We start from the raw sequence: 15,175 nt of genomic DNA, 5'->3' as shown, positions 1-15,175 counted from the left end.
TGCAATCTGTAATCTTCTGGGACTTAGATTTTTTTCACTTAATATTAAATTCATCCATATGTTGTGTTTTGCTATTAAGGGCAAGAAATCCGGATTTTTGTGTTTTGAGTTAAAGAATAACTAATTATGACTTCCATATACTGTTTCACTGTGTTTATTTACCAGTTCGTTCATTCAGTCTTCTGTGAATGAGCACCCTCTCTCACACTGGGTTTTATCAGGTTTTTAAATTTTGTCAACCACATGTATGTAAAATGGTACTTTACCACGGCCCTAACTAGCATTTCCTTGATCACCAATGATACTGAACATATTTTCATGTATCAATTACCACATGTCCTTCCTCTTCTTCCACTTTGTTTTGGATTGTTTATACTCATGTTGGTAACTTATTGTCATATATTGAGTTGCCAAGGTATGCTGGAATTATTAATGTTATCACCGTCATTCACATTAATCATCAGTTATTACATTTAATGTTCCATCTTGTACATGACACTTTGTATAGGCTAACAATAGGATTAGAATTCATTCATCAGGTTCTGTATAAAAAGATCCATTTAATCACTCCAAATAGTGTAACCATCTTTCCTCTCCAGAAATTTGTGATCTGAAGGTCTAAGATTTTTTCTTTTAAATGCACACAGTAAAAATCTACTCACTTTCCTTTATCATCTAAGATTGTCATCTGTGATCAGTGGCTCCCTCAGAATCATCCTATATCTAGCTGTTTTCTGTTCTCTTTTTTCAGTGCCTAACAAGGTCCAGGGAGTCAGTATCAGCAACTCGGCCAGGAGTGACTATTTAAAGGTATCCTGGGTACATGCCTCTGGAGACTTTGATCACTATGAAGTCACCATTAAAAACAAAAACAACTTCATTCAAACAAAAAGCGTTCCCAAGTCTGAAAATGAGTGTGTATTTGTTAAGCTAGTCCCTGGACGGTTGTACAGTGTTACTGTTAGTACAAAAAGTGGACAGTATGAAGCCAGTGAACAAGGGAATGGAAGAACAAGTAAGTGGAAAGATTGCAAAATGTGATGGTTGGTTGGGACTTTAAAGGTCATTGAGTATATAATTTATCTGAACCTTGCATTTTATCTACTTACTGATCAGTAAATTATATTCCCAGTTAGTCTCACTTGGAACTAACATCATTCAGCCAAGCCAGGACCTTGTAATCACAGAATATTTATTGACAGATAAAAGCAAGCATAGTGGACAAGCAGGAAGGCCAAATTTCACATTTTTCTTCCCTGTCCTCCTGCATCATGCATTTAAAGTTCTAGACATCTTATTTTATCTTATGATTGAAATCATAACTCATTTTATAATTATATCCTACCAACACTTAGCATATAAGATTTATGTAAGGAAAAAAATTACAATTTTAATAGTGGCTTCCAATTTTTCTTGTTTAATTATGCGTGAAGTTGCTGACGTGGTTTATTTGGGGAAGAGAGATGTTTGCCAGTTCTGTGAATGTGATTCATAAATTATTGTGGAGTAAACTCTAATCAGTCACTTTCTCGAAATGTCTTCTTGTAGTCCCAGAGGCTGTTAAGGATCTCACGCTGAAGAACAGGAGCACTGAGGACCTTTGGGTGACATGGACAAGAGCTGATGGGGATGTCGACCAGTACGAGATCCAGCTGCTCTTCAACGATATGAAAGTATTTCCTCCTTTTCACCTTGTCAGCACTGCAACTGAGTATCGATTCACCTCCCTCACACCAGGGCGCAAGTATAAAATTCTTGTCTTGACGATTAGTGGAGATGTCCAGCAGTCGGCCTTCATCGAGGGCTTCACAGGTAATTGGAAATTCAGCTCTCGAACCTGACTAGATAGAGCAGTGTATTTAGCATGTTGGGTAGCCAAGTATTTTGGTTGAGGATTTGAAGGGCTAAGGGGTGAGGAAGGAGTGGCAAGAAAGGAGTTTATCTCGATAGTGACAATGATGTTGTCCAAGCTGGTTTAACAAAACTGAAGTATAACGTAGGGAAGAAGAAAAAGTTTCTGAAAAAAAAAGCATTGAACTGATGTGAATAGCTGTTGCTGTGAGTCATACAAATTAAGTAGAAATAACTGGGTTGGTTGGTTGGTCAGTCGGTTGGTTGGTTGTGTATACCTTCTTTGGAATGCTATTGGGGGTGTTGCAATAACAGCTAACATTTATTGTGAGTTTACTGTGAACTGGACCCACAGCAAAGAACTTTATGTGTAAATTTTGTTCAGTCCTAACAATTTCATGGACTGGTTACTATAATTATCACTGCTGTTTTTCTGATAAGGAAATTGAAACTTACAGGGGTTGAGTAATTTGCCTATAGTCCTACAGCTAGTAAATAAGGAAACCAAGACTTGGGCCAAGACAGTCTCACCCTCTGTATAACTGGCATTCTTCATTTCCACTCACTGGCCCTAACGTCCCTCTAAATTTCCCCTATCAACTTTGGTTCAAGCAGAAAAGTCAGAGAAAAATGGTAGACTGATAGCAATTTTTTCATATGTATTCTTTCAGTAGATGCCAAAAGGTAGGAAGCATGAAAATTTTAGTTGAAAATTTCCACAACTCATTCTCTAAGTGATTTTTTTTTTACATTTACTGTCTTTTCTTAGTTCCTAGTGTGGTCAAAAATATTCACGTTTCTCCCAGTGGGGCGACAGATAGCCTGACAGTGAACTGGACTCCTGGTGGGGGTGATGTGGATTCCTATGTGGTGTCAGCATTCAGGCAGAATCAAATGGTCGAGTCTCAGACTGTCCTCAAGCACATCTCTGAGCACACGTTCCAGAGGCTGGAGGCTGGAGAGCAGTACCGGATTGTGATCGCTTCTGTCAGCGGGTCCCAGAAGAACCAGATCGATGTGCTTGGGCGGACAAGTAAGTGTCCACCTGGAAAAGGGCCAGGTAGTTCTCCAGGGCCGTTCACAGATGGACAATATCCAAATTCAAAACCACAAAATTTATACAGTTCAATGTGGTTTCAAGAGCTTTTCTCATATTTTTTCTTTTCATTTTCCTTTTTCAATAGAGATGTTCAAAGCAAATGAAAGGTAATTAGAAACCAAATCATATGAATAGATTTTTTTTCTCACTCAAGGAATATAAATAGCTGATTTTCTAACCTATGCATTTTTCAAAAGTTTACTCCTTTCTATAAATTCTTTAAAGAAAAATACACTTATGTCATCTATTTCATTTGTGATAAATTAAAAATATTCTGTTTATTTATTATTAATGCATGCTAAGTCACTTCAGTCGTGTCCAACTCTTTGCGACCCCATGAGCCATAGCCTGCCAGGCTCCTCTGTCCATGGCATTCTCAGGCAAGAATACTGGGGTGGGTTGCCATGTCCTCCTCCAGGGGATCTTCCTGACCCAGGGATTGAACATCTCTTACATCTCCTGCCTTGGCAGGCAGATATATTAATCAGTTCAGTTCAGTCACTCAGTCGTGTCCACCTCTTTGCAACTCCATGGACTGCAGCACACCAGGCCTCCCTGTCATCACTAACTCCTGGAGCCTGCTCAGATTTGTGTCCATCAAGTTGGTGATGTAATCCAATCATCCCATTCTCTGTCATCCCCTTCTTCTCCTCCTTCCTTCAGTCTTTCCCAGCATCAGGGTCTTTTCCAATGAGTCAGTTCTTCACATCAGGTGGGCCAAGTATTAGAGTTTCAGCTTCAACATCAGTCCTTCTGATGATATTCAGGACTGATTTCCTTTAGGAATGATTGGTTTGATCTCCTTGCAGTCCAAGGGACTCTCAAGAGTCTTCTCCAACACCACAGTTCAAAAGCATCAATTCTTTGGCACTCAGCTTTCTTTATTGTCCAACTCTCACATCTATACATGACTACTAGCAAAACCATAGCTTTGACCAGGCGGAACTTTGTCGGCAAAATAATGTCTCTGCTTTTTAATATGCTGTCTGGGTTTGTCATAGCTTTTCTTCCAAGGAGTAAGCATCTTTTAATTTCATGGTTGCAGTCACCATCTGCATTTATATTAATAACACTATTCATATAGTGCTTTCAAAACAAAAATAAGCTAGAAGCACCCTGTAAATACCAGGCATCTAAAACGATCCTTAGGGACTTTCCTGGTGGTCCAGTGTTTAAGACTTCACCTGCCAATGCAGGGGTGCAGATTTGATCCCTGGTCAGGGAGCTAAGATCCCACATACTTTAGAGCCAAAAAACCAAAACATAAAACAGAAGCAATATTGTAACAAATTCAATAAAGACTTTAAAGTGGTCCAGTCCACATCAAAAAAAAAATCTTAAAAAAAATAATAATAATGATCTTTAGCCACACTACAAAGTAGAGATCATTATCTTCATTTTATAGATGAGGACAGTAAGGCTCAGAAACTTTATGAAACATTATCAAGGATACATGTAATAAGACCTAGAACTATAATTCACATCTAAGTGTCTCTGACTCCAAAGTTCATGGTCTCTCCACCACGACACAATATGTGCTAGGTATCTTCTACCCTCATGACCATTTATTTAGTTGTGGGGCCTGGGCCTCTGTACTGTGCCCTGCCTGTCTCTGTTTCATATGTATCTCCAACTATATGTCAAGCACTATGTTAGAAAATGGAAACTTAACAGCATGATAGAGCCCTTGACCAAAGAAGTCTACAGTCTAGAGAAGGAAGCAGAGAAATGAAAAGGCAATTACAGTACAACACAATACTTGTTCAAATAAAAGTAAAAATGGGATATTATAGAAGCAAACAAAAAGAGTCAGGGGGACTTGCCTTGTGGTCCAATGGCTAAGACTCCAGACCCAGGGGGCCTGGGTTCAATTCCTGGTCAGGGAACTAGATCCTACATGCCACTACATGCCACAGCTAAAGATCCTGCATACTGCAACTCAGACCTGGCACAGCCAAATAAATAAATAAACATTTTGGGGAAAAGAGAGTCAGGGAAGGCTTCCAGGAGAAAGTAACATTTAAAAAGATACTAGGAGATTATCCTGGTGAAGTATGTTGATCTGGTTCAAGCAGAAAAGTGAAGGCCTGGAGGGAAGAGGATGCATGGCACATTTGAGGAGCTACACACCATTATTTCTAGAATAAAGATGTGAGCCATGTGGCCAAGTAGGTAGATGGACCTAATTGCCAAGGGCCTCATTGTTAAGGTTATAGAATTACAGAGAGCAATGAAGGGCCTTCAGCATTGTGTGCTATGAGAATCTGCCAAACACTGCAGTTTGGAGCAGTGGGACATGAGGAAACTCTGGTCAAGAGACACTTGCAGTGCTGTGAGTGAGAAAGGACAGTGTCCTAGGCTAGTGCAGTAGAGGAGGAGAGAAATGGAGAGACCCAAGAGATGTAAGATTTAAGGTTCAGGAATGACAGGACTCATGCTTGATTATGTAGAAGGCTGAGGGTGACACGTCAAGTTTCTGACTTGGACCAAGAGATAGAAACAAAGAGCACTAAGGAGGTGGTGGAAGGGCGATGAGGAGTTCGATTTGGGCATCTTGAGAGTTGGGAGTCTGTGGAACATCCAGAGAGGAATGTCATTTGCAATACTAGAAGAGAGATCTGAACTGAGTTTAAATCTGGGAGTCATCACCATATGGGTGACAATTCAAATCATGGGAGTGGATGAGATCTCTTGAGGAGATGGGGTAGAATGAGAAAAATATATAATCATAGAACACTAAATATTATTGATAATCAATACTATCTGGCCTTTCACATCAGAAGCCATAAGACAAAGACTGTTATATGCTAGTGCTTAGGTCAAGGCTTGAAGCTTTGACCTGAGTTAATCTTGGGAAGGAAAGTCTAAACAAACAACGTAATTCAGTCATCCAAACTATATTCATTGAATGTAAGTTTGTGCAGCGTTCTTCCACTTCGTAAATACTTAGATACGTATAACTCTGCATATCTCTTAGTGTCACTCTCACTAATTTTTCTACTTGTTTGACTTCAAGATCCTTTCTAAATCAGAGGGGGTAAAAATAGAGAATCTAAGCAGTTATATGGATAATTCAGGTCAAGAAATACTGGGTTGGCCCCAAAAGTCCATTCCATAGGGTGTTACAGAAAAAGCTGAACAAGCTTTTTGGCCAGACCAACACTTTGTCTGAAGGGCACATGAAGAGTGTCAATGCAACCATGAGGTATCATCTTCCATCTGCAGTTGATTTAGGGAAGTTTTTCTCAATTGATTACTTTGCCCTAAGTGATGGAAACTGCTTCTCTCTAATTTTTTTTTTTTTTTTTTTTTTTTGCAGTCCCAGCATCTGTTCAGGGAATAACTGCAGACAATGTATACAGTAGTCATTCCTTAATAGTAAGTTGGCAAAAAGCTGTTGGCATGGCAGAAAGATATGATATCCTACTTCTGAGTGAAAATGGAATCCTCCTAAGTAACACATCAGAGGCAGCCACCACGAAGCAGCACAAGTTTGAAGACCTAACACCAGGAAAGAAGTACAAGATACAGATCCTGACTGTCAGCGGAGGCCTCTTTAGCAAGGAAGCCCAAACAGAAGGCCGAACAGGTAATTCGCACAGCTTACTGTTTTGTGCAAGATACAGCCTTGTCTGCCATTCCTTAAGAACCGCAGACTCAAAGGGATGAAGTAACCTTGGGAGATGAAGTCTATTTCTTGGTACAGCAGGAACATGCACGGTGATCTTCCACTTCCACACCAGCTGGCCTGTTCACACAGCCTTCAGCTCACCACACTCCAATTCAAGATTCTTCATCAAAACTGGCTCTGTTCATTTCTTACTGTTGCTGTAATATATTGTCACTAACTTTGTAGCTCAAATAACACAAATACATCATCTTACAGTTCTGTAGATCAAAATCGGAAAATAAGCCTCATGGCGTCAAAATCAAGGTGTCAGGTCACAGAAGGGTTGTGTTTCTATTCTAGAGACTTTATGGGAAGAATCTATTCCTTGCCTTTTCAGTTCTAGAGGTCACTCACATTTCTTCCAGGAGTGACTCCACTCCAACTTCTCTGCTCTTCCACCTCCTTCTTCCATCTTTTACAGACTCTTGTGACTCCATTGGTCACCACCTGGACAATCCTGAATAATCTTGTCACCTCAAGATCCTGACTCAATCACACTTGCAAAGTCCATTTTGTCACAGAAAGTAACATATTCACAGGTTCCGGAGATCAGGACATGGATGTCTTTGGGGGCCATTATTCAGACAGCACCACTGGTCTAATGATTATTTATTAAGTACCTAGTTCGGAAAGGACTTTCCTGGTAGCTCAGAGGGTAAAGAATCTGCCTGCAATGCAGGAGAGCTGAATTCGATCCCTGGGATGGGAAGATCCCCTGGAGAAGGGAATGGCTACCCACTCTAGTATTCTTGCCTGGAGAATCCCATGGACAGAGGACCCTGGTGGGCTACAGTCCATGGGGTCACAAAGAGTCGGACATGACTAAGCAACTTTCACTTTTCACTGAGAAGAAAATTAAAGCAGGAAAGTGGGTTAGCAAGTGTTAGAAGCTTAACATTTTAGATAGTACAGTCCTGAAAGGTTTTGTTGAGAGGGTGACAGTTGAGTAAAAATTAAAAAAAAAAAAATTGAGAAAGAGGATGGTATAGACATTTGGGGAAGAGTATCCCCAAGTAGCACCACCACCTGGGAAGCCCAGGCAGTGGTGCTGCTGCTGCTGCTAAGTCACTTCAGTCGTGTCCGACTCTGTGGGATCCCATAGACAGCAGCCCACCAGGCTCCCCCGTCCCTGAGATTCTCCAGGCAAGAACACTGGAGTGGGTTGCCATTTCCTTCTCCAATGCATGAAAGTGAAAAGTGAAAGGGAAGTCACTCAGTCATGTCCAACTCTTTGCAACCCCATAAACTGCAGCCCACCAGGCTCCTCCATCAATGGGATTTTCCAGGCAAGGGTACTGGAGTGGGGTGCCACTGCCTTCACTTGCATTGGCAGGTGGGTTCTTTACCTCTGGCAGGTGGTGCTAGAGGTAAAGAACCCACCTGCCAATGCAAGTTAGATGTAAGAGCTGCCGGTTCAATCCCTGAGTTGGGAAGATCCCCTGGAGAAGGGAATGGCAATCCACTCCAGTATTCTTGCCTAGAGAATCCCATGGACAAAGGAGCCTGGCAGGCTATAGTTCATAGAGTCACACAGAGTTGGACATGACCGAGCTACTTAGCCCATCCCCAAGTAGAGCAAACAGCAAGGCAAAGATCCTGAGGCAGGAGGGTGGAGGCCAGTTGGAGGAACAGTGATGAGGCCACTGTTGGCAGACAGTGAGTGACAGCAGAGTGGGAGGAGGTGGTTAGAGCGGTGACTGGGATCCTAAGCTGATGGCAGTCATAGAAACAATAAGGGTCCAAAGCTAAACTAACTCAGGGGCCTGAGGAAGAGTAGTAGATACAATGAAGAAATAGTCCTGTGTTAGATAAGATGGCACCGAGTGGCTGAGTGGAGTGTAAGAGGAGGAACAGAAGAAGATTCTAGAGTTTCTCCATGGGGTATCGGGTGGAAGATGATTCTGTTAACTGAGATAAGAGAAGCTGGAAGAGAGAGTGTCAGGGAAGAAGACACAGGGCTCAGTTCCGGATTGAGTTTGAGATGTCTGGATGATGTGTAGACAGAGGCGAGCAGTAGGTCATTGAAAATAGAGATCCACCTCAGAAAAGTGAGCTAAGGATAAAGACTGGGATAAAAATTCTAGTTAAATTCTCCATGTTTTAGTCTGTTCAGGATTCTGTACTGAGCATATCATAAACTAAATGGTTTGAACAACAGACATTAATGCTCACAGTTCTGGAGGCTGGAATGTCAAGGTCAAGACTCCAACAGATTCGGTGTCTGGTGAGGGCCCATTTTCTGGCTTACACCTCCTCACTGTGTCCTCACGTGGCGGGGAGGATAAGAGCACCCTCTGAGGTCTTTTTCATAAGGCACTGATCCCACTCACAAGGTCTCTACCCTTAAGACCTAATTATCTCCCACTGGCTACACCCGCTAGGTTTCAACGTATGAATTTGGTCGGGGGAGGGAGGACCACAAACTTGCAGACTGTAGCAATCTATAAAGTGACTGGGATTGATTGCTGAGCTAATATTATGGATTATGAAGGGGACAGAGGATGATACCATGGGAAATACCAACTTTTAAGGATCTGGTACACTGCTACTGCTACTGCTAAGTCACTTCAGTCGTGTCCGACTCTGTGCGACCCTATAGACGGTAGCCACCAGGCTCCCCCGTCCCTGGGATTCTCCAGGCAAGAACACTGGAGTGGGTTGCCATTTCCTTCTCCAATGCATGAAAGTGAAAAGTGAAAGGGAAGTCACTCAGTCATGTCCAACTCTTTGCAACCCCATAAACTGCAGCCCACCAGGCTCCTCCATCAATGGGATTTTCCAGGCAAGGGTACTGGAGTGGGGTGCCACTGCCTTCACTTGCATTGGCAGGTGGGTTCTTTACCTCTGGCAGGTGGTGCTAGAGGTAAAGAACCCACCTGCCAATGCAAGTTAGATGTAAGAGCTGCCGGTTCAATCCCTGAGTTGGGAAGATCCCCTGGAGAAGGGAATGGCAATCCACTCCAGTATTCTTGCCTAGAGAATCCCATGGACAAAGGAGCCTGGCAGGCTATAGTTCATAGAGTCACACAGAGTTGGACATGACCGAGCTACTTAGCCCATCCCCAAGTAGAGCAAACAGCAAGGCAAAGATCCTGAGGCAGGAGGGTGGAGGCCAGTTGGAGGAACAGTGATGAGGCCACTGTTGGCAGACAGTGAGTGACAGCAGAGTGGGAGGAGGTGGTTAGAGCGGTGACTGGGATCCTAAGCTGATGGCAGTCATAGAAACAATAAGGGTCCAAAGCTAAACTAACTCAGGGGCCTGAGGAAGAGTAGTAGATACAATGAAGAAATAGTCCTGTGTTAGATAAGATGGCACCGAGTGGCTGAGTGGAGTGTAAGAGGAGGAACAGAAGAAGATTCTAGAGTTTCTCCATGGGGTATCGGGTGGAAGATGATTCTGTTAACTGAGATAAGAGAAGCTGGAAGAGAGAGTGTCAGGGAAGAAGACACAGGGCTCAGTTCCGGACTGAGTTTGAGATGTCTGGATGATGTGTAGACAGAGGTGAGCAGTAGGTCATTGAAAATAGAGATCCACCTCAGAAAAGTGAGCTAAGGATAAAGACTGGGATAAAAATTCTAGTTAAATTCTCCATGTTTTAGTCTGTTCAGGATTCTGTACTGAGCATATCATAAACTAAATGGTTTGAACAACAGACATTAATGCTCACAGTTCTGGAGGCTGGAAGGTCAAGGTCAAGACTCCAACAGATTCGGTGTCTGGTGAGGGCCCATTTTCTGGCTTACACCTCCTCACTGTGTCCTCACGTGGCGGGGAGGATAAGAGCACCCTCTGAGGTCTTTTTCATAAGGCACTGATCCCACTCACAAGGTCTCTACCCTTAAGACCTAATTATCTCCCACTGGCTACACCCGCTAGGTTTCAACGTATGAATTTGGTGGGGGGAGGGAGGAGCACAAACTTGCAGACCATAGCAATCTATAAAGTGACTGGGATTGATTGCTGAGCTAATATTATGGATTATGAAGGGGACAGAGGATGATACCATGGGAAATACCAACTTTTAAGGATCTGGCACACTGCTACTGCTACTGCTAAGTCACTTCAGTCGTGTCCGACTCTGTGCGACCCTATAGACGGTAGCCACCAGGCTCCCCCGTCCCTGGGATTCTCCAGGCAAGAACACTGGAGTGGGTTGCCATTTCCTTCTCCAATGCATGAAAGTGAAAAGTGAAAGGGAAGTCACTCAGTCATGTCCAACTCTTTGCAACCCCATAAACTGCAGCCCACCAGGCTCCTCCATCAATGGGATTTTCCAGGCAAGGGTACTGGAGTGGGGTGCCACTGCCTTCACTTGCATTGGCAGGTGGGTTCTTTACCTCTGGCAGGTGGTGCTAGAGGTAAAGAACCCACCTGCCAATGCAAGTTAGATGTAAGAGCTGCCGGTTCAATCCCTGAGTTGGGAAGATCCCCTGGAGAAGGGAATGGCAATCCACTCCAGTATTCTTGCCTAGAGAATCCCATGGACAAAGGAGCCTGGCAGGCTATAGTTCATAGAGTCACACAGAGTTGGACATGACCGAGCTACTTAGCCCATCCCCAAGTAGAGCAAACAGCAAGGCAAAGATCCTGAGGCAGGAGGGTGGAGGCCAGTTGGAGGAACAGTGATGAGGCCACTGTTGGCAGACAGTGAGTGACAGCAGAGTGGGAGGAGGTGGTTAGAGCGGTGACTGGGATCCTAAGCTGATGGCAGTCATAGAAACAATAAGGGTCCAAAGCTAAACTAACTCAGGGGCCTGAGGAAGAGTAGTAGATACAATGAAGAAATAGTCCTGTGTTAGATAAGATGGCACCGAGTGGCTGAGTGGAGTGTAAGAGGAGGAACAGAAGAAGATTCTAGAGTTTCTCCATGGGGTATCGGGTGGAAGATGATTCTGTTAACTGAGATAAGAGAAGCTGGAAGAGAGAGTGTCAGGGAAGAAGACACAGGGCTCAGTTCCGGACTGAGTTTGAGATGTCTGGATGATGTGTAGACAGAGGTGAGCAGTAGGTCATTGAAAATAGAGATCCACCTCAGAAAAGTGAGCTGAGGATAAAGACTGGGATAAAAATTCTAGTTAAATTCTCCATGTTTTAGTCTGTTCAGGATTCTGTACTGAGCATATCATAAACTAAATGGTTTGAACAACAGACATTAATGCTCACAGTTCTGGAGGCTGGAATGTCAAGGTCAAGACTCCAACAGATTCGGTGTCTGGTGAGGGCCCATTTTCTGGCTTACACCTCCTCACTGTGTCCTCACGTGGCGGGGAGGATAAGAGCACCCTCTGAGGTCTTTTTCATAAGGCACTGATCCCACTCACAAGGTCTCTACCCTTAAGACCTAATTATCTCCCACTGGCTACACCCGCTAGGTTTCAACGTATGAATTTGGTCGGGGGAGGGAGGAGCACAAACTTGCAGACCGTAGCAATCTATAAAGTGACTGGGATTGATTGCTGAGCTAATATTATGGATTATGAAGGGGACAGAGGATGATACCATGGGAAATACCAACTTTTAAGGATCTGGCACACTGCTACTGCTACTGCTAAGTCACTTCAGTCGTGTCCGACTCTGTGCGACCCTATAGACGGTAGCCACCAGGCTCCCCCGTCCCTGGGATTCTCCAGGCAAGAACACTGGAGTGGGTTGCCATTTCCTTCTCCAATGATCTGGCATAAGGAGAGGGGAAAAGCGAAAGAGCCCAAGAAAGTGTATGGAGTGGAGAACCCAAGAGAAACTGAGACAGGTGTCCTGTCTTACTTCCACTGGCATCTTAAGACTTCTTGGGTGTCAGGCAGCATCTGTGCCAACAGTCTGGAAGCAGGTTGTTTCTGGTGGCACTCGATCACCTTGCCAGCATGTAGCATGGAAGGGCAAAGGGGTTGCAAAATCCTAATGTAAATCTTTTTATATATATATATAGTTTTGGCTTTTCCTCTTCCTTCTCTTTCCCTTTGTTGTTGTTCAGTCATGTGCAACTCTTTGTGACCTCATGGACTGTAGCGCACCAGGCTCCTCTGTCCTCTACTATCTCTTTCCTATATCTCTAATAGAATTTTCTTCCTGCTTGATTTTCCTTTCCTTGTCCGCTCACTCTCTCCTCCACTCTGCCCTTCCCTCCAATGGTCACTTTTTAGCTCTCAGATGGCACTCAGAGATAGTTTTTTTTTTTGTCTCTGATCTAGCTCTTAGTATGGGAAAAACATTTAGTTACACAGGTCAGACTAACATTTATTTTATAAATGTAATAAAATATATAAATATATTTAAATTATATTATATATTATAAATATATATTTATATAAATATGAATATTAAAAATGTCTTTGAATATAGTATTCCATTAGTGTTTTTTTTCCTGTCCTCTTGAGGTTTTGTTTTTTAACATTAACAGTTCCAGCATCAATAATTCACAATATTCAGATTTATTTGCTTTGGGGTCTCCATGAAGTCAAGTGTTTTCAAAAGCAGGGACCACGTGTTTTGAGCTTCTTGTTGGAGTGTGGCCATCCAGACGTCAGTCTGGGGCTGTGTCAGAAATGTGCCAAAACTCAGTCTCACTCTGTTGCTTCCTGATTTTTCTAGTCCCAGCAGCTGTCACCAATCTGAGGATCACAGAGAACTCCACCCGACACCTGTCCTTTAGCTGGACCCCCTCAGAGGGGGAGCTCAACTCCTACAACATCTTTCTGTACAACCCAGATCGAACTCTTAAGGATCGAGCTCTAGTTGACCCGCAAGTCCAGAGCTTCTCCTTCCAGAACTTGCTACAAGGTCGAATGTACAGAATGGTGATTGTAACTCACAGTGGGGAGCTGTCGAATGAGTCTTTCATATTTGGGAGAACAGGTAAGACCTGGACTCAATCTGTAATGAACTGCAGGGAAGTTGTCACAGTACTCACTGGCTTTTCCTTGATTTGATTTTAGTTTCCTACTCTACCCAGGGTGTAGCTTTATATGAAATTTGTGACCTTTATATGAAATTTCTAACCCTAAATCAGACATTTGATTTATATGTCAAAATAGTTTCTGCATTGGTTTCTGCTTTGTTTCCACCGTGTGTTTACCTCATAAGAGTTTGGTGGAAAAATGAATCTGGCTCCTCCACTTGCCAGCAAACCACTACAAGAGGGTTATAATACATCGGGTTCAATTCAAACTGTGCCTTTCAGCTTTCTACAAGAAATAGATGGAGTGGGGAGCAGGTGCAAAGGAGGGCAGCTACAAACGAGACAAAAAGCAATGACCACTGTGAATCAGAAACACAGCACTAGATGCAGTGAACACAAGAGTTCCAGGAAAATGCAAAAGAAGCATCTCTGGCTTTCACATAAGAAACTGAATCTACTCTTTCTCCACTGTTGTTGTTCAGTGGCTCAGTCATGTCCAACTCTTTGTGACTCCATGGACCGCAGCATACCTGGCTTCCCTGTCCTTCACCGTCTCCCAGAGCTTGCTCAAACTCATGTCCATTGAGTTGATGATGCCATCCAGCCATCTCATCCTCTGTTGTCCCCCTTCTCCTCCTTCCTTCAATCTGGGAAAAGATTGGCTGTTTGCATCAGGTAGCCAAAGTACTGGAGCTTCAGCTTCAGCATCAGTCCTTCCAAAGAATATTCAGGATTGATTTCCTTTACGATTGACTGGTTTGATACCCTTGCAGTCCAAGTGACTCTCAAGTGTCTTCTCCAACACCACAGTTCAAAAGCATCAATTCTTCCACGCTCAGCCTTCTTTATAGTCCAACTCACATTCATACACGACCGCTGGAAAAACCATAGTTTTGACTATACTGATCTTTGTCAGCAAAGTAATGTATCTACTTTTTAATATGCTGTCTAGGTTTGTCACAGCTTTTATTCCAAGAAGCAAGCATCTTTTAATTTCATGGCTGCAGTCACCATCTGTAGTGATTTTGGAGCCCAAGAAAATAAAGTCTCTCACTGTTTCCATTGTTTCCCCATCTATTTGCCATGAAGTGATGGGACTAGATGCCATGATCTTAGTTTTTTGAATGCTGAGTTTTAAACCAGCTTTTTCACTCTCCTGTTTTACCTTCATTAAGAGGCTCTTCAGTTCCTCTTCACTTTCTGTCATAAGGGTGGTGTCATCTGCATATCTGAGGTTATTGATATTTCTCCCAGCAGTCTTGATTCCAGCTTGTGCTTCATCCAGCCTGGCATTTCACGTGAAGTACTCTGCATATAAGTTAAATAAGCAGGGTGACAATATACAGCCTTGACATACTCCTTTCCCAATATGCAACCAGTTCATTGTCCCGTGTCCAGTTCTAACTGTTGCTTCTTGACCTGCATACAGGTTTCACAGGAGGCAGGTAAGGTTGTCTGGTATTCCCATCTCCTTAAGAATTTTACACAGTTTGTTGTGATCCACATAGTCAAAGGCTTTAGCGTAATCAATGAAGCAGAAGTAGATGTTTTTCTGGAATTCTCTTGCTTTTTCTATGATCCAGTAGATGTTGGCAATTTGATCTCTGGTTCCTCTGCCTTTTCTAAATCCAGCTTGAACATCTAGATGTTCATGGTTCA

At 43.1% G+C, this 15,175-nt stretch overlaps 1 protein-coding gene across 3 annotated transcripts in view; it reads left to right on the top strand.

The window, feature by feature from the left end:
* PTPRB (protein tyrosine phosphatase receptor type B) overlaps positions 1–15,175 on the top strand; it is a 132,850-nt gene that overhangs the window by 70,385 nt on the left and 47,290 nt on the right. For all 3 annotated transcript variants that reach the window (XM_005887723.2, XM_070370603.1, XM_070370604.1), the window contains 5 exons: positions 752–1,015; positions 1,549–1,812; positions 2,621–2,884; positions 6,270–6,539; positions 13,210–13,473. In XM_005887723.2, coding sequence (XP_005887785.1) covers positions 752–1,015; positions 1,549–1,812; positions 2,621–2,884; positions 6,270–6,539; positions 13,210–13,473 — 1,326 coding nt within the window. The remainder of the gene's footprint in view (positions 1–751; positions 1,016–1,548; positions 1,813–2,620; positions 2,885–6,269; positions 6,540–13,209; positions 13,474–15,175) is intronic.

This window comes from Bos mutus, chromosome 5 (assembly GCF_027580195.1).
Source record: "Bos mutus isolate GX-2022 chromosome 5, NWIPB_WYAK_1.1, whole genome shotgun sequence".
In the NCBI taxonomy this organism is placed as follows: domain Eukaryota; kingdom Metazoa; phylum Chordata; class Mammalia; order Artiodactyla; family Bovidae; genus Bos; species Bos mutus.
The sequence above is the reverse complement of the archived record's forward strand: the minus strand, read 5'-3'. Positions and strand labels throughout refer to the sequence as shown.